General features: G+C 48.5%; 1 protein-coding gene across 2 annotated transcripts in view; it reads right to left on the reverse strand.

Moving 5' to 3' along the window:
• Positions 1-19,383, reverse strand: part of UBXN4 (UBX domain protein 4) — a 1,027,720-nt gene that overhangs the window by 790,227 nt on the left and 218,110 nt on the right. For both annotated transcript variants that reach the window (XM_069616541.1, XM_069616540.1), the window contains one exon: positions 3,035-3,063. In XM_069616541.1, the coding sequence (XP_069472642.1) occupies positions 3,035-3,063 (29 nt within the window). The remainder of the gene's footprint in view (positions 1-3,034; positions 3,064-19,383) is intronic.

Consider the following 19,383-nt stretch of genomic DNA (forward strand, 5'->3'; position numbering starts at 1 on the left):
CCTGTGAAATGAACCCTCCTACAACTCCTCCAGAAAGCATCTCAAAACCTACCCCCTCCAACTGACATGGCCTCCCCATCCTTCCCCCCCTTGACTTAGTCCTAATGATATATATATGATGTGATATGGCATTTATAATAGCATTTGGCCATGTTTTCACAACACCAAGAAAGTAATGGTAGGTTTAAAAAGGTTTGAAAAAAAAACCTCTCACCTGAAATGTGAAAGTAGGAAAGTCCATTTGAGCCAAGTCGCACATTCCACAACGCCACCTAGTAGCCATCGCTGGAAGTTCACCTGCAGTTCTGAGCAACAACAAGGCATTGTGGGTATGCAAATTACCTGAAATGCAAACCTTTTTCTCCAGGAAATTGTTTTGTCTAAGAGGGAAGTGCTACTTTATACAATTTCCTGGAGAAAAGGGTTTGCATTTGAGCTACTTTGCATACCCACAATGCCTTACTGTTGTGGCTCAGAACTGGAGGTGAGCTTCCAGCGATGGCTACTAGGTGGCGTTGTGCAATGTGTGAGTTGGCGCAAATGGACTTTCCTACTTTATATATACTAGCAGAAGTACCCATTCTCTGAACGGGCTCTGCAGACAGCCATGATAACACTAATCCTGTAGGTCGTTGTTTCAATTTGCTAATCGCTTGATGTGCTTTGTGCCCTGAAGGAAACTGCACTAGAATGGGCTTGTCTGGCTGGCTGACATACACCAGAGCAGACGTTGGGGGGGGGGGGGAGAGGGCAGGGGGGGGATTGAGAGTTGGTGTGCTGATGCATACTGTGGGATCTTCTGTTCTCTCCCCCCACCTGTCGCCTTACCTTGGACGTGGTGTGGTGCGTTGCAGTGCAAATATCTTGCAAACCATGCATCCTAGGGAATGGGAGATTTGTTCCTCGTGTCAGGACCGGTTGAGAAACAAAATTGTTTATTTACCTTCCCGGTGAACATGGTTTACGGCTTCGTCAGCAGGCATCATCTTGCCAAAATCCTCTGGAAAGCAATTTCACCTGATGCGGCAAAAATGTGGAAACTTCTGGAATACTACCTGCCTTCACCTTCGCCTCTCAGGTCCTCTCATACATTTTTTGTTTCCCTTCACGGTGAACATGGTTTACGACTTTGTTGGCAGGCAACAAAGCCACAAATACATTTTGTAGTCAGTAATGTCCGGAGGGTTCCAACAGGTAAGTAGGCAAAATTTGGTGCAAATTGGTGAAACGGTGTGGAATTGTAGAAGGAACAACGCTTCACCAAGTATAAAACCCACAGACAAACACACATAATATATAATAAAGAGGAAAGGGGAACTGCACTCCCTGCAGACACAATAAAAGCAGCAGAGTGGAGAAAGAATTGCGCAGCTCACAACGTAGGAATGGTCATAAATTTAATAGGTAATACAAAAATTAGGTAAAAACACGGCCGGCAAAGACAGAGGCAGGACGCCCGGAGGCACGACCCGCACACAACGCGTTTCACGCTCAACTGAGCGCTTGATCACGTGAAGGAAAGAAGGACCAGAGCACAGTCATATCTGAAGGATGTAGTCTTATTGCTATGTCAGTGGAACTGTGAGCGTGCATGGAGGGATGGAAACGGTGGAAGCCATGTTGGAATGGGGGCGGCGGTGGCCGACAATGGGAACCAAGGCGAATCCCAATAAAAAGGGAGCGATGGGTTAGAGTGTCCATGCAGTGCATAGTGCACAAAAAGGACAGTTGCATAAGAATGGTCAAAAACCCCAAATTGTATGGTCTGTACCACAAATCCGCGCCAGGCACACCCACAGTTCCCTAAATCCAGTTTAGTTTGCAAGTTCAAAAAGGAAAAAACCCCTGGTCATAATATCCATACAATTGGTAGAGTAAAAATACTGCACACAATGCAAGAATAAAAATACATGAATGACAATAGATAAAAACAAAGGGCGACCATTTCCCAACCCTATATTGAAATAGAACAGCTTGTGCATGTGACTAATAGCTGGACATCAATATGTCAGTATGACGCAAGCAATGGTTAGGGTAAAGTGCAAGTGCAGACAAAAAATAGCAGCATAAGCATGTGCAAATATGCAATGACATGATAGCAGCATCTATGTGTGCAAAATTGCAAATACAACCCTGGCTCAGGAAGAGCATAGCAGCATCACAATGTGCAAATATGCAAAGCCAAAATAGCAGCATACACATGTGCAAAGTTGCAAAGTACATTTCTAACCATAAAATCTATAAAATTCATACATACTAGCTGGAAATAACACTAGTCATGATCCTAAAACAAGCTAGGGAGAATGCAATGCAAATAAAGGGAGAAATGGCTGCCTCTAAATGACCAAATATGCAAAACAAGAATGGCAAAACTAGAAAGCAACAGAGGAGCAAACTAGGATTAAGAGAGCAAAGGACTACAAAGACATAATAAAAAAAGATAATAGAGGGCTTGTTTCCCACAGAATCGTGACTGCAGCAGCACAGAAATTAGACAAAATGAGTCTAAAAACAGAATCACCGATGAAATAAGGTGAATAATAATAACAATAATACAAGCAGGCCAAGGATAAAGTGAGCGGAAATAAATGCCAAGAGGAAACAACTAAACCAGAAAAGACTCAAAAAGCATCAGAAAAAAAGGAAACAACATAGATGTATGTAGATCAAGCTTAAGTGCCCAAGAACGTATATAGCTCCTCATCTACGTTGTGACCATTGGGAGACTTTGTGTCGAAGTCCAAAATGAATCTGGTCTCCAATTGTCTTAGCTTACTGCAAAAAATGAAATGTAAGCAGATTCTCTCTCACACACACACACACAGCAAAATGTGCACTCGTCACTAGCCATTGGCTAGTGATATTTGACTCTAGGCGAGTAATAAATGTTGTGCTGTATGTATAAAATTAAGGTGGCAAATTAATTTTCTATAGCTGGCTGGCAGCTTGCAATTTGAATATTTGCCCACGGTGCACACGCATTTATTTCAGGATCTGTGTATGAGACATTGTAATGATTATTCTAAAAGGATACATATTTGTGAAAACTGCAGGCATGCCTCACTGTAGAGAAAAGAAATAATATTAGTAAATAAAAGTCATTGTTCAAATCAAAATCAACTGAGTAATGGTAAATAGCAAAGCAGCACACAAATCTCCATCCTACCAAACCTAAAAAGATTTTTTTTTTTTTTAAAACTACTAAAAGCGAAATAGGCATCCATAACAAATTGGTTACAAAATACATAAAACACTTCCACACTGGTTTTTCATCTTACCATATTTGAGATCCTGGGTTTACAGAACATTTTTAATACCTTTTGGGGATTTAAACCAGAGCAGCTTTCATACAGTAGGACATCTGTTAAAGTCAGAAATGTGCATTTCCTTGAGTCTCTGAAAATGCACCTCTAACCAAGAGTGAGGATACTTCAGATTCCAGGATTTGTCATACATAGGGCTCAAATGATAGATCAGGATTCAAAATGGAGGGTACTGGGAGCTTTCTAGGTCCTACGTATAGCCAAAAAAGTCTGATTAGCTTCACAGAGCTACCTTTGGCTCCCCAGGCCCACTGATGCCAGACACACATACCTACATGAATTTAACTCTGTGTATTTGTGACCACTGATAAATAAACGATAGGACACATCTACACCACATTTACAGAATAAGAGATCATAAATAATTGTTTGCATCTTATGTGGAGCTTAGACTTGTAGAGCACTGTGTACTAGCTCCTCGTTTGCCAGTGGTAGCTCCTGGTCACAGGTTAATGCTGGATTACCAAGAGCTGCTTTTAGCTTCTGCTCATCCAATATGAAGTTTGATCCCTGTAGATTAGCCTAAAGGCAACTAACCTTGAAATGCTCGATAAGTAGGAGCTGTCTATGACTTCCAAATAATGAACACTTTAACTTGATCTCAAGTCAATGCCATGCTAATAAGCACCTTTTTACAGTTTCTAATACAATTCGAGAATATTGCCCCAGATCATCTACTTTTCTCGCCACTCAGACATGGGTCCTCATTATAAGTTTGCCAGTCCGGAAATAAAGTGCCAGTAACAACGGTTACCGGCACGTGTTCTGGACCGGCAACTACAAGTCTGCCGGTAGGGGCTTTGAACTACCGGCAGGCCTGACCTGCCAGTTGTTCTGGCCCCTATCAGCAGATTCTTCTCGGATTTGGGTTGGAAGACTGTGGCTGAAAAGTTCGACGGGAGAAAAGACTGAAAATTACTTTTCTAAAAATAACTTCTCTCCCCTGAGCGTTTCAGACTTTGCCCTTGCCCCCACAACCCTACTTGCCAACCGACGGCACGCTTCCGCTGTGTGCCGCTGACTTGCTGTGTCTCTGCAACGCCTGCTCCCTTTCACTTCCGGGATCGGAAAACCGGCGCTGCAGGGTAATTTCCTTTTACGGGAATAGCTGCGGGGGACACCCCGCAACCCCCACTCACATTATAGTGAACAAGGGTACAAGGATGCAAGGGACACCCCCACAGCCCCGACCACCGAATGGGGGATTTAGTAGAACTTTTCGGCTGTTCGGAATTTTCAAACAGCCGAAATTCAGCCAAATCTCCCATTCGGGATTTTAAATACGGTCTTTCCGGACGTTTCCATTTTTCACTGAAGCACCAGCACCGTTACTAACAGTGGTGGTGCTTCAGGGTTCCCATTCCCACGGAGTCCGGTGGGACTCATCGGGAATGGGAACTTACCATTCCTCCGCTGCCCGTAATATCCCGGTATTACTGGGATATCAGGCGGCGGAAACGGTAAAGCGAGTCTGCGGTTACCGGCAGTCTCGTAATGAGGGCCATGGTCTCCAAAATAAGTATCTCGACTGCCAGAAGCACGTAGACATACATTTCACAATTAACTAGCAAAGAGGCAAATTAATAATTGCTTCAACAACAAAATATTGTATGTTTTTGTTTGTTTCAAGACACCAAGTCTACCATTACCTTTACTACAACCTTCAGGGTAGAAAATCTATTCTGGAACCACACAACCCTATTAATGTGCATGTCTACAGTTCAGATGATTCCTGCATCGGGTACTTGTTATGAAAATGCTAAACATTTATTTTCTAGGGTGCCCCGAGGTTTGTGATTAATGGCACCAGTGGTGGAGCCGTCGAAAGGTCCAAACCTACTGGAAAGAAGTCCTGGGCTGGATACTGGCCATTGATGGGACACACAGAAACCTATCCCCAATGCTATTATTGTTTGGGGTGGAAACGGAAGGGGGTGAGGACTACACAGTGCTGTCGCAGATGCCCAGAAACCTACTGCTAGCAGCAAGAGTCTACCTGACGATCCGATGGAAATGTAGCATGCTCACCAGACAAGGTGATCCAATACCTAACAGAACTTGAAAAGCTTAACAAATGTTTGATACCATGGCCAGACGAGAAAGATTTACAGTAAGAGATCTCCCTAAACTGTGCAGCTTAGCCTGCAGATAGGCAAAACAGACCAACATGACAAACTGCGCTTGGACTAGAGTCCACATTAATCTGTGGCGCATCCTGATGGGAGGAGTAGGTGTGGGGGTGGAGGGAGGAAAATGGGTAAGGGATTTTGCCATCCAGGATCTGGCAGCGACAAGCCGTACGGCCGCTCATGGCATATCCTGCAAAAGGTTCTTCTGTTGTATAATTTTCAATATGGACTACTTCATTTTATCTCACAATATACTGTAACAGTATGCAGTAAGGGCTGTGCTAAAGTATTCTTTCTTTAGCATTGTCCATGTCATTTTAATATATACTGTAGCACAAAAAAATCAATAAAATCTAATAAAACAAATAATAATAATTCTCAAAAATAGACAGTTTAGGGAGGAAACGGAAAAATGCGAAGCATTAGTGCATCCACATGAGACACTTAATTTTGAGGTTTTATAATGCACCAAATGGCAGTGCAGCAACTATGTTGAGGCACAAGTAAATTTACAGTTTCACATATCCCTGTGCAAATCACATTGCTACATTATTACAAGAAAATAACATTGAAGATGGTGAGAGACAGACATTCAAGTTCAGATATTGGTGGAGTGCCATATCATGGGGATGCACCCAGGGAGTTATAAGTAGGTGTGACGATCCTTCAGATGGAGCCCCTTTCCATGAAGCTAGGGAGGTGCAGCAGCTAACATAGTCCACCTTGGGGTGGTAACATGTGGGAGGAACTCATGGGGGCGGGGAGGGGGACTCCCCGCCGGGGGAAAAGGATGCGAGTCCGGGGCATGGCCCCTTTAACTCCCGAGCCCACAGGTTACTAACACTCGCACCTTCTCTACCTATGGTGCAGTGTGAAACCATGTGTTGTTGTAACCTGTCAGACAACCTCAACGTGACGAGGACAGGGACGAAGGAGATCGCGAGCACACTGCCGTCAAGTAGAAAGAGTGCTTGACCAGCTGTTGTCAAACTGATGTTACGCTGGGGTTGTCCCCGCTATTTAAACTGAGTAGTAAAGAAGGACTTTGTTATGTTATGAATTTGGAAGAAGAACCCAGCGAGCGAGGATGCTGTTGAAAAGCCTGCAAGACTGGAATTGGGCTTCGGGAGACTGCAACGAGGCAGCTCAGAGTAGCAATGGCGAGCAGCGGGACGCCCGGATAACCGTCTTGCGAGTCTGCTGAGAGCCGGAACCCTTGATGTGGAGAAACCAAGAGGTGGTGGCATGTCCTGTCGAGGGTGGACCGATAACTGTCTACTCTGGCCTACCACAGAGCTCTGTAGGCAAATGTATGGGGAGTATGAGAAACTGTTGTGGTGAGGAGACCTGCAACGGGTGGAACGTCCAGTCTGGAATGTGCGCCAAGACTGCTTACAGTACCTGGCCGCGAAGACAAGCAGGCCTACGAAGAGAAGGTTAAGGTAATCCCGTGGCCCCTGTCGAAACCGATGAACCATTCCCTGAGAGAATGTAAAAGGAATAAGAATACATCTGTTGGGGGCGTGGCTTGCAGCCGATGGTGTGGGTCAGCTTCAACGTTGGCTCCCGCTAGATCCAACATGAGCCAGTAAATTAGCAAGCTTAGAGAAGCACAAATAGCCTGCAAAGGACTGTGGACGTGGGAGAACCTCTTGGAAGTGCCTACCTGGGAGAAAAAGTGCGGAGGCAGGATTGTTGGAGAGCCCAGCAGCGCCACACGAAAGATCTGCCAACGGTATCAGGAATCAAAATGGCGTGCACAAAGGGCAAAGGGCCGTAAAGAAGAAGTAAGATTGGATTGCTCCGGACAGCCCGTGGAAGAGCAGGAAGCAGGGGTGGCGGAAGAAAGAAGTGTCTGCTGGAGCGGACACGGAGGCTAGGCATAGAGAACGAGGGACTCCAGGCACCTGATCCGCTCTGAGGTACGGTGAAGAAGCGGAGTGACAGCAGCAGAATGCTGAAAAAGAGCGGTCCCCATAGCCAGAACATGGCTGGCGTGGCGCAAGTCTCCTGAAAACGTCGGTGCCCAGCTGGAAACGGGAATGGACAGCATGCTGTGAGCCGGTTCACAAGACCAACAGGGCACGCTCTGCATGTGGCTCGCCTAACCTTCAGAGGCAAGAAAGAGTTGCAAGGTTCCCGAAGTAAACAGCCGCATCAAATCCCGATTTCGGATATAGGCAGGAGGAGCGGCACAGAGAGGTGGACAACTGAACCTGGGCCATTTGGTGAAGGTAAGTGAACGCCCAGGCTGCCGGGGCTGGTAGCTCCCTGGAGGAGGAACACTTAGCAACAGCATGGGAGTGCTGTGAAGAGGGCGTAGACACAAACCCAGACTGAGGGGTAAAATTACCTAAATGGTCCCTGCTGCAATGAAACAGTAGCGCCCAAGAGAGCTAAACCAAACGCTACTCGAAGGCCCGCTGTGATCATTTACAGGTGGAGTGACTGCATACACCTGGCCCAAGAGGTAGCACTGTGAGCACGGCCCCTGCTGGGTTGGGCCTGGAGAGCACCGGATAAGGAACTATAAACTGCCTGAAGGCAGTAGATGCAGGAAGAGTGGAAAGTGCAACTTTCACTGAGAGGAACAGTGCAAGAGAAGGCCCCAGTTTGTATGTTCAGGAAAGGACTATAGAATCATGTCAGCCACCAAAATCAATATATTACCTTCCACACCAACACTACTATATCATATCTGGCAAAGACCTGAGTGACACTTCAGTAAGGATGCGAGGGGTAAGCTGTCCAAAAGTACAAAGCACTGAATACGGGGAAGCCTTAGGTTCCCGACGGCCTGCGGTGGCCCCCGGGGGAGGAACTGCTCACAACGAGCTCGCCTAAAGAGACAGCTAAGACCAGGTCCACTAGAATATTGCTGGAGCTGTGACACTAAAGCAGTATATGGTCAAGAGCTTTGGCAGGTGTCGCTAATCAAGCAGGAAGTAATCAGTGACCACCGGAGAAGGAAATAGACTGTTCGAATGTCTCCCAAGACGGCTAAAGCTAGCAAGCCTATATTGGACGACTTTGCCAAGACCAAACAGCAGGCGCCCAGAGAGAACATGGAACCAACGCAGGAGAAAGTGGGGGGGGCATGGAGCTGCACAACCAAGTAATGCTAGCCATAGAGGACCTGAAGGCCACATTGGGGACGCAGATTGCAGTGGTGCAAACTGACATGGGGCTGTTGCGCCAGGATGTGCAGAGTTTGCCAGAGCTTACTACTACGCTGGAAGCACAGGTAAAGGGAAACACTGGCGAGCTGCGTGCCACGCATACGGATGTACATGTGGTACAACATAAGGTTAGTCTGCTGGAACACAGAGTGGAGGAGGCAGAATGGCGGGCCGGGAGAAATAATATTCGCATAGTAGGGCTGCCTGAAGGAGCAGACCCGACAACGTATATAGAGAACATGCTGCTCCAGGAAATTGGATCAGGGAACCTTACACAGGTTTTTACAATTGAGAGGGCACACAGGGCGCTAACTAGGCAACCCCCTCTTTCTCCCCCGGGGTGCCCACCAGGCCGATCATCTTTAAAGTCCTGAACTACAGCGACAGGGAGAAAATATTGGCTTATTCCAGACAAGGGGCAGAACTAAAAAGAGAGCCTCGGCGGACCTGGCGGTTTAGCCAAATTACACGTTCCAAGTACAGAAGAATAGAGCACAGTTTTCAGCAGCGAAGGATGGGCTCCGTGTGGATGGATTGAAATACATGCTGACCTACCCGGCACAAATCAAGATAATATACAAAAACAAGACTTGGTTCTTTGAACTTCCGGAGGAGGCACAGGGAGAGGACAGGCCCCTATGAAAAGGAAGGCGACGACAACCAGAGAAGCCACAAAGGAAGCCCTACCCAGCCAGCGGCCAATCAGGATTAAGGTTCTTGGGACTGTATGTACTGCACTGCTTGGAGTCCCAGCTGAAACACGACTAAGCAAATATTTTGAGGCCAAAGAGCTTATTCATAAGGGATGGGCTTTTCTGTGGGATTAATCCTCGGTGTTTGCAATTGATTCCTCTTTAGGCAGGGTGCATTAATGGGCAATGCTATATACAACAATGAAGAGGTGGCCATGCCCCTGGCTGCGCCTGCCAAACCCACTAAGTTCTATTTTTTTTTAAGCACTTGTTTTGTGGCCCATCCGCTGTGAACTAGTCACCGGCAGGATGGCCGGGGGTGAAGGCGGGAAGCAGACATGCCTGAGCAAGGGCAACCAAGCTTGGCAGTTGTATATAGTTGGGGAAGTTGGGGTAGTTCGAGGGAAGGTAAGCTTGCCTGCATGTATGTTGGATGAACGTAGTAGCACGGCATTCTGAGCCGAAACATCGCTAGAGCGGAGGTTGAAGCCGGCTGCAGCGCCAGAGACAGTCGGTCGAAAGAAAGGAGACAAATGTCAATGGTGGGAACTGTAAACATTCTTACCTGTAATGTAAGGGGCTTGAACGCTTATGTAAAAAGGAATACGGTATACTCATACTTTAAGAGATGTTAAGTTGACATTGCCATGTTGCAAGAAACACACCTTACAATTGAAAAGCAGGCATTGTTAGCAAGTAAATGGAAGGGCCAATTATTTGGTTCCCCGTACTCCGCCTAGGCGCGCGGGGTCCTGATCTGGATAGCGAGCACCCTCGGTACCCTTCAAGGCTACCCACATCAAAACAGACAATGAGGGCAGAATGGTGCAAGGTCTCCTTGAACAAGTAGATCCATGCCTAGTCAACAAGTATGCCCCCAATAATGGCACCAGCAAGTTTATTCAGACTCTATATAGCTGGCTAGGCCTGTATAGAGATAGTAATTTGATAGGGGAGGGGACTTTAATTGTACACTAAATCCAGTCCTGGATAAGTCAGATACGAAATACATTAAATTAGCGCCCCCTGCCAAGAAGCTACGAACGCTCCTAGATTTGTCCGCATTGGACGATATCTGGAGAGTTCTCCACCCAAACACCAGACACTACTCACATTTCTCAGCACCACACGCTGAATATACGAGAATAGATTATTTCTTTGTGGGCAAAGAACTGGCACACCACATTAGACACGCACAGTATCAAGGTAGGGTCTTGTTATATCATGCCTCGCTTAGCCTGCAATGCCCCCCCAGGAGCGAATCGCTAAGGTATCCCCCATTTCGAGATAGTATTAGGGACAGTATCACAGAATACGTCTTGCATAATCTGGGTATTGTACCTTGGCCTGGAACCTTCTGGGAGGAGTTGAAGGTGGTGGTCAGAGGGATCGCTATGGCAGGGTCCCACAGTGTCCAAGCAAGTATCAATAGGGAATTACCACTGCCGAAGTACATCTGAGGAAATTCGAGCAATCCCGAGAGCAAAACCCAGATAAAAACGCAAAGACTGAGGAACTAAAACAGAAATGCATGGAATGTTGGGAGAGACTGGGCAAGCACAGTTTTGCTAAATACACGGAGAAGCAGCATATAGAGGGAGATAAACCTGGCCAGTTGTTGGCATGGTCATATAAGAGAGAAACACAACAGGGCCCCATACATTTGATAAACACAGTGCAAGGGAACTAATGCCACACTCAGAATGGGCTTCATGATGCGTTTCAGGAATTTTATCAACGATTGTACCAGGAAGGACCCCCGATACCGAGCAATCACCTAGGGGACATGTTCGATGGGACTGAGCTCCCAGAACTGAGCCAGGAAGAAAGGGATGGCCAGAAGTGCCTGTCACCCTCGAAGACATACAACACATGATGGGGAGGTTTGCCGACTGGGAAGACGCCTGGTTCGGACGGGAGGTCCCATGAGTCTGGTTAAAACCACGTTTAGATCCCATCCAGGAACTGGGTGAGAAATGGGAGGATGAATCCTCTTAACCCCCTTCCATAAAAGCTTTAATCACCGGTATTTTCCACCACAACACCTTCTGTTGTGACGTGGTGTAGGCTGAGAATGCAGCAAGATGAACTTTTAGGGAATTGAAGACCAACCCTGTGTCCAACAAATGGGTTAGGTACAGCACAATGTGTGTGGGTGAGCAATCGATGGGATTGACGGCCTTGGTATTACACCAGATGACAAACCGTTTCCATTAGATGGAATAGCAATAGCGGGTGTTAGGTTTCCTAGCTTCCCTGAGAATGTCCATGCATCTCTGAGGGAGCAGAAGGTGTCCAAACTCTATGACCTCAGAAGCCAGGCTTATAAGTTCAGAGTTTGAGGGTATGGGTGTAGGGTCTCCCCCCCTGTCTTGAGACATGTTGTACGGACAGGGTAGTTTTACTGGTGGGGAGAGGGACATTTCCATTAGATGAGCCAAACGGGGTTTTGGCGGGCCCACATGGGGGCTACCAATATCATGGTGACTGGTTCCTGCTGCATCTTGTGCACCATCTTGTTGAGTAGGGCAGTCGGGGGGGGAGGGGAAAGCGTAAACAAATTTCCCTGACCATGTTATCCAGAGACCGTTCCCCTTGGAGCGGTTCTGGGGGTACCTGGCGGTGTAGTCTTGCCATTGGGCGTTCTCCTGAGTTGCGAACAGGTCGATCTCTGGGAAGCCCCATTCTGCGAAGACGTTGGCCACAATGTCTTCGTGCAGACGCCATTCGTATTCTATGGCCAGTGGGAAATCTGCTGAGCACGTCTGCCAAAATATTGAGTTCCCCTGGAACGTGTTGGGACAACAGAAACATCTTGTGTTTGGGAGCCCATATCCAAATGTTTTGGGACAGCTTGAATAGCCCTGTAGAGTATGTGTGCCCCTTGTTTGTTCAGGTAATACATGGCTGTGGTGATGTCTGTCAGGACTAGGACTGTCTTTCCCTGTAGCTGTGTTTGAAAGGCTTTCAGTGCTGTGAACACCGCTAATAGCTCCAGTAGATTTATATGATTGGATGCTACTTGTGGGGACTACACTCCACGAGCTGTCTGTTGGAGCAGGTGATTTACCCCCCCACCCGTGAGAGATGCGTCTGTCGTGAGAGCGGCTTCCACTGCTGGGGTGGTGAAGGTTTTCCCCTTCAAGAGGTTTTCCCCTTGACCACTACTGCAGAGAGAGAGAACAAGGGCTGGTGAGACAGCTACCAGATCTTCCCATTGTCCGCTGGCCTGACACCACTGGCTGTTGAGCCACTCTTGCATGGGACGCATGCGCAGCCGCGAGTGGGGAACGAAGTATATGCATGACACCATCATACCTAGCAAACATATGCTTTGCGTTCAGTCACCTCTCGACTGGCTACATATTGAGGGATGTGAAAAAGCATGTTCTGAACCCCCTCGTTGGAGGGGAAGATGAGACAGTCCTTTGTTCGGATTAGAGCCCCCAGAAATTGTTTTACCTGACTGGGGACTAGGCTGTATTTATTTTTCGTTGATGGAGAATCCCAGACTAAATAGAAGGTCTACAGTCAACCTCTTGGATTCCTTATCCGGAGGTGAGTCCCCCCATAGCAAGGGGTTCACTGCCCAGGTCTGAGCTGGCGTGATTAGGGAGGGGGCCAATCTTCTCTTAACCAAATTTAGGAGGGGAATGGCTTGGCCTGAGAATGTCCTCCACAAAGTCTTGTTCGGGTACTGCCTCCTGAGTAGTGATCTGAAAGTGATCTGCTGCCTTCCTTAAGATTGCATTGAAGGCCATTTGGTCGATTACAGACGAGGCCTTGCGAGCCGGGGTGGATGGAGGCGAATCCAGGCATAGAACATCAGTGTCCTGATCTTGCGTGGGGAGCGTCCATGGCTCTGTTCGACTTGCTAGGTTTTCTGCCATCCCAGTTGTCTATGGCATCCGCCTGGTCTGCAGTGTAGTCCTGCAGGAAGGGTCTTCTTCGCTGTAGATGTCCTGGTAAATGTCCATCTGGACCACATCTTCATGGTGGACAGAAACCAAGGGCTGAGAGTCAAGATTTTCTTGGAATCGTAAAGCTGATCTTAAAAGAGGGTCCTCACGAGATCTCTTAGGGGAAGGATGCTCAGAAAGCGAGACAATCCTTTCAAGACGATCCATGCACTCTTCAAATGTCTCCCTTGTCCACTTAAAGGAACCAGAAGGGCCTAAAGGTGGAAAAACGTTGTCTTCCGCCCTTTGGCGTCGAAATTGGTCTCCAAGGGTGTTGGACAGAGGCTCCTGACTGTCCTCGTAGGTTTCGCGAGTATCGGGGCACCATGGCGTGTCTTTAGACTTGTCCGTGGCCTGCCCCATGCGTTTTGACGGTGTAGGTACCAGCCCAACTGCTGAAGTAATTCTTGCGATACTGTCTTCAATCCCTGCCGAATCGGCGTGAGTTTATGGGTTCGAAGGCTTATCAGAAGATTTACCGCCTGCCGCGGCGTTAGAGGGCCTAGCGGTAGATTTTCCGCCTGGAGGCCTAGTAGTAGGTTTTGGGTCTACAGGACCTTTAGGGACCGTCTGAGTGTCGAATGACTACACTTCGACGTGTAAACCAGATTTACGGGTGGCGCCCTTGTTTTAAGAGAGCCCAGTCGCAAGACGCTGCTGCGGATGCGGTGAAGGCTGCTGATCTACCCGATCAGAGGAATCTGCAAAACATTTCAACAGCCCTGTTGGCGCGTTCACCTTTTTCAATGGAACCGTCGAAATCGGTGGTGGGGTTGTGTGCTTAGCGTTTTATGGTTTTTGTATGCCCCTGTCGCCAGGTGTTGTCTCTGAAGCGAGACTTGCGTCAGGCCTTGAAGGGTCGGGGATGGGCGTGGCGGATCTAAAAGTGTCTGCCTCAAGGTCTATGACATCCGATATAGATGTTTGGTCATCGGAGGTGCCCCAGTCACTTTCGGCGGGTGTGGCAGTGGGGGAAGAGGGTTCAGCCCGCGACATACCGTACGCGGCCCACCGCTTTACACGGTGCTCCTTAAGGGTCTTAGGCCGAAGGAGCTAGCAAGCTGTACACCACTTCTCGTTGTGATCTAAGGGGAGACCAGAATTACACGTTCTGTGCTCGTCTTTCCACGAGTATCTGACCCTACACTTATGGCAGAACCTAAATGGAGTCCTTTCCATAGAGAAAGTTATAAACAAAGATGACCAGACCTAGAGGGCAAAGAGGGGGAAAGAGGAAAGACATCACGAAAGATATGGCCACCCCGACCCCACTCTCCCTACTGTGTAGGCGGCCACGTGGATGCCTCAGCGTCGGATCTTAGGCGCCGAAATCCACCGCCGTAGAAACTTCCCGCAGTCTTCATCAAAGTTCTTAATAGCTGTTGAAGTGACTTATAAGGGAATAACCGACAAAGTCGGTATAAAGATAAACAATGTCTCTTATGTAAGAGCTCCGCTATCTGGGAGGAAAAAACAATCTGAGGGACCTTGGTGCGTGAGGGATTTTGGGTACACTACATGTCACGATAGGGATAGTGTTACTGACACGCCTATGCCGACGTCCCCTTTCGGTCCACGAAAGACAAGATGCAATACTCTGCGGTTACCACTGGATGTCGGACCATATGCACAGCATGTGATTCTAAGCAGATTAACAAGCATCAAAAAATAAGATACTTATGTCCATTTTAGCAAGCAGAATGAAAAGGGTGATACACAAGCGAATACAGCCGGACCAGAGAGGCTATGTTTCAGGTCGGAGCTTGTCCTGGAACTTTAGATTACATAACGTGATGGATAGGACAGCGTCCTGGGACACTCCATGTACAATAGCCACATTGGACGCAGTGAAAGTGTTTTATTAGGTGAGATGGGACTTGCTCTATGCAACTCTGCTTAGATTTGGGTTTGGGCAGAAATATATCAAATGGGTGCAGCTGGTATGCACCAGACAGATGGCAGGGGTTAAATTGGGCAGATATATTTCTGAAGCATGGGATCTGGGAAAAGGAACGAGGTAGGGCTGCCCGCTGTCACCACTGCTCTATGTTCTGGCCATGGAACCAACTGCCCAGTACCTCAGAAGGGAATACATGGAGGCAGGAATTGTAATAGATGGGACCAGACGAACAAGTTACTTTCTTACCTGGTAACGTTCTTTCGATGGGATGTTCCTCCGATGTATTCCACATCTCTAACAGTAATGTCCACAGCTGTGCCACTTCGGAAACCTTTTCGGCGTAGGTGTCCTGTGTCGATGACGTCGATACGCTGTCCCTCGAGGGCCTCCGTTGAGAGCCAACTTCACCGGATATGTTATATGTAGGACGCATGACGCCCGTAGCCTCAGTTGTAGTTTTTTCCCAGAACGTGTGGCACCAATCTTCTGCTAGTATGAATACAGAAAGCCTTGCGGAAACGTAAGCTGCAATCGCATAAGAATTCTGTAGAGGGGCAGGCTGGGAGGGTTCGATGTGGAATACGTCGGAGGAACATCCCATCGAAAGAACGTTACCAGGTAAGAAAGTAACTTGTTCTTCGAGGGGATTGTGTCCTCCGACATATTCCACATCTCTGACAGACTCTCAAAGCAGTACCAACGTATAAAGGTGGAAAAATAATTTAGAATTTAGAATGTCCAATCAAATTGCTGAATAGAGGACCGCATTGCCAAAGGCCAAATCCTGCCCATGGATGGCATCCAGGGAATAGTGTTTCACAAAAGTATGGACAGAGGCCCATGTGGCTGCTTCACAGATATTACGAATGGGAACACCCCTCTGTAGAGCAGTGGAGGCAGCCACACCCCTAGTAGAATGAGCCTGTAAGCCTACCGGAGGGTCCTTACCCGCCAAACGGTAACATTCAGAGATCGTCAAAATGATCCATCTGAACAAGGTCTGCTTAGAAACAGCTTGACCTAAACGCCTTCCAGCGTATCCAACAGAGCGGATCGTCCACTGTGACCCGCGACATCTGTGGGAGATAGAAACTCAAAGCTCTCCTAGGATCCAACATATTGAGCTTCTCCTCTTCCTTACCAGGATGCGGAAGAGGATAAAACAAAACACCGGAAGAATTACCTTCTGGCTCAAATGAAATTCCGACACAACCTTCGGAAGAAAAGAAGGACGAACCCTAAGGAGTCCTTATAGAACACTGTGAAAGCTGGCTTGGCGGAAAGCGCCTGCAACTCACTCACTCTGCGAGCGGAAGTAACCGCAACTAAAAATACAGTCTTAAAGGACAACAGTCTCAATGGACAAGAATGTAAGGGCTCAAACGGAGCTCCCATTCACCAACTAAATTCAAATCCAATCCCGGCACCAGGAAAGGTGACTGTGGAAACACATTAGTTAGCCCTTTTAGAAACTGAGAAATTTAAAGAATCTTAAAATAAGAACACTCTCTCAGACGAGCGCTTAAATATGACAGCGCCACCAGGTAACCCTTAATGGTACCCACTTGCAGGCCCTTGTGGGCTAATGAAGGCAAAAAAGACAGAACCACAGGAATTGAAGATTGAAAAGGATCCACATTCTGAACCCTGCACCAGTCGCAGAACTTTCTCCAACGGCAACGGTACAGGGATTTTGTTGCGGGCCTCCTGGCTGAAAGCAACACTTCCACAATGTCTTCGGGGAGGTCCCAATCCTTATACCTGAACCTTGCAGATACCAAGCATGAAGGCTGAGGGACTTGACCTCGGGATGGACAACCCGACCCGCCTCCCGTGAGAGCAGATCGTCTCGGTAAGGAAGACGGCGTGGAGGGCAGATGGACATGTCTAGAAGGTCCGGGTACCACGCTCTCCTGGCCCATGCCGGAGCAATGAGGATCATTCGGGAACCAAACCTACGTAACCTCCGCAACACTTGCGGATTGACGGGGACAGGAGAAAACTCATACAGCAGTCGGAAGGACCACTCCACTACGAACGCGTCCCCTAAGGCTCCTCTTGGAGGAAATTCCTGAGAGCAGAATCTTTCGCACTTCCGGTTGACACTGGTGGCAAAGAGATCCACTTGTGGGGTCCCCCAAAGGGCGAAGATCTCCAAAAGAACTTTCTGAGCCAGCTCCCATTCGTGAGAGACCGTGCTCTGCCTGCTCAGAGTGTCCGCTGCCGTGTTTTCGTCTCCGGCCAGATGAACTGCCGAGATTGAAATGTCCTGCTGGATGGCCCAGAACCGGAGCTGCATCGCCTCTCTGCACAGTGGGAGTGACCCTGCCCCCCCCTTTTGTTGAGGTAGTGCATCGTCACTGTATTGTCCGTCATAATCAGGACATTCTTCCCCCACACAGACGGCAGAAAAGCCTCCAGGGCTAGCCTGACAGCCCGCAGCTCTAAGAGATTGATATGGAGTCTGGACTCCGACGAGACCAACGACCTCAGAGCTCCCCATCCGATGAGGGATGCATCCGTCACAATCTTCAACTCCAGCCAGTGTAGCCAAAATGGTGCACCCCTCATCAGATTACCTTCGACGGCCCACAACAGAAGATCATGGGCGACCGAGGGCGGCACCTGAACGGGATCTGACATCCTGGCGGAGGACTGCGACCACTGCATCTTGAGAGCCCACTGCAGAGGTCTAATCCGCAGCCTAACCTCTGGCACCAGTAGAATACAGGATGCCATGAGGCCGAGCAACTTCAAGAATTCGAACGCCGGGGGACTCTGGGCACGGTGAAACTTATCCACCATCTGCAGAATGTGATGAGCCCTCACCTGGGGAGGCAAGCACTGCCCACGGATGTGTCGAGCGCTGCTCCGATGTACTGGAGCCGGTGAGTAGGTGTCAAATGAAACTTCTTTAAGTTGAGGGAGAAGCCCAGTTTGTGAAGGGAGTGGCAGGTGATGGACAGATGATCCAGGGCTTGTCCAAGTAGGGGTAGATGTGAATCCCCCTTTTCCTGAGATACGCTGCCACCACCACCATTAGCTTTGTGAAGACCCTCGGGGCGGAGGTCAATCCGAACGGAAGGACCCGAAACTGAAAATGCGAGTCGCCAACCGCGAACCTCAGGTACTTCCTGTGCTTGGGATGAATCGGCACATGAACGTAAGCATCGTTGAGGTCGAGAGACACCAACCAATCCTGAAGTTGAAGGGCCTGGAGGTCTTGAGAAAGAGTAACCATCTTGAACTTGTCCTTCCTGAGGAGTTTGTTCAAACCACGCAACTCCATGATGGTTCTCAATGCCCCCATCTTTTTTCGGGATCAAAAAAATGTGGGGAATACTATCCCTTGTTCCTCTCCGCTACAGGCACCAGTTCTATGGTGCCTTTCTACAGCAGGGATAGGATTTCCTGCGCAAGGAGCGGATCAGGACGCTTCAAAGAGAGCTTCACCAGTGGATTGTCGTGAGGCCTCTGCCGAAAAGGAAGACAGTAGCCGTGGCATACGATCTCCAGAACCCACACATCTGAAGTAATGGCACCCCATTCTACAAGATGCTGCTTCAGACTTCCCCCCAACCGGCGAACCATGGGCCATGGCCTCATGAATGAGCGAAAGTGGCTGCAGCAGTGCCTGAGGGCAAGGAGGCAACCGCCCGAGCGGCTTTGACACCTTGAGTACCTCGTTTTCCACCTCTGGTACTCCTACGTTCGCCCCTTTGACTGGCAGCTCCTCTCAATCTACCAAAGGAAGAGTAGTATCAAAAGGAACCTCCCCTCCATTGCTGTCCCCTAGTACTAAAAGGCGGAGGTGGCCGTACTGCAGCGCTCAAGGACTTTGCTGCAGCTTTGGAGGTCTGCAACCTCTCAAGGCTCTCGTCAGCCTTGCTGCCAAAAAGATGGACACCATCAAAGGGCATGTTGAGAAGCCGGGACTGTACATCAGGAGCAAACCCCGACTTCCGCAACCACGCAAACCTGCACATCACGGTGCTCGCCGCCATGGACCCGCTGACACAGTCTGCCACGTCCAGACCCGACTGAACGGATTCACACATGGCATCCTTGCCATCTTGAACGAGGGCTAGAAAACCATCCCGTTCCTCCCCTTCGGGAATATGTTCAGCCGCCAAATATACACAATTCCACAGAGTGTGAGTGAATCTTGCCAAGGCACAAACGGAGTTGGCTGCCTTTAAAG

The sequence above is a fragment of the Ambystoma mexicanum genome, chromosome 9, assembly GCF_040938575.1.
Source record: "Ambystoma mexicanum isolate Mex_15411 chromosome 9, UKY_AmexF1_1, whole genome shotgun sequence".
NCBI classification, from domain to species: domain Eukaryota; kingdom Metazoa; phylum Chordata; class Amphibia; order Caudata; family Ambystomatidae; genus Ambystoma; species Ambystoma mexicanum.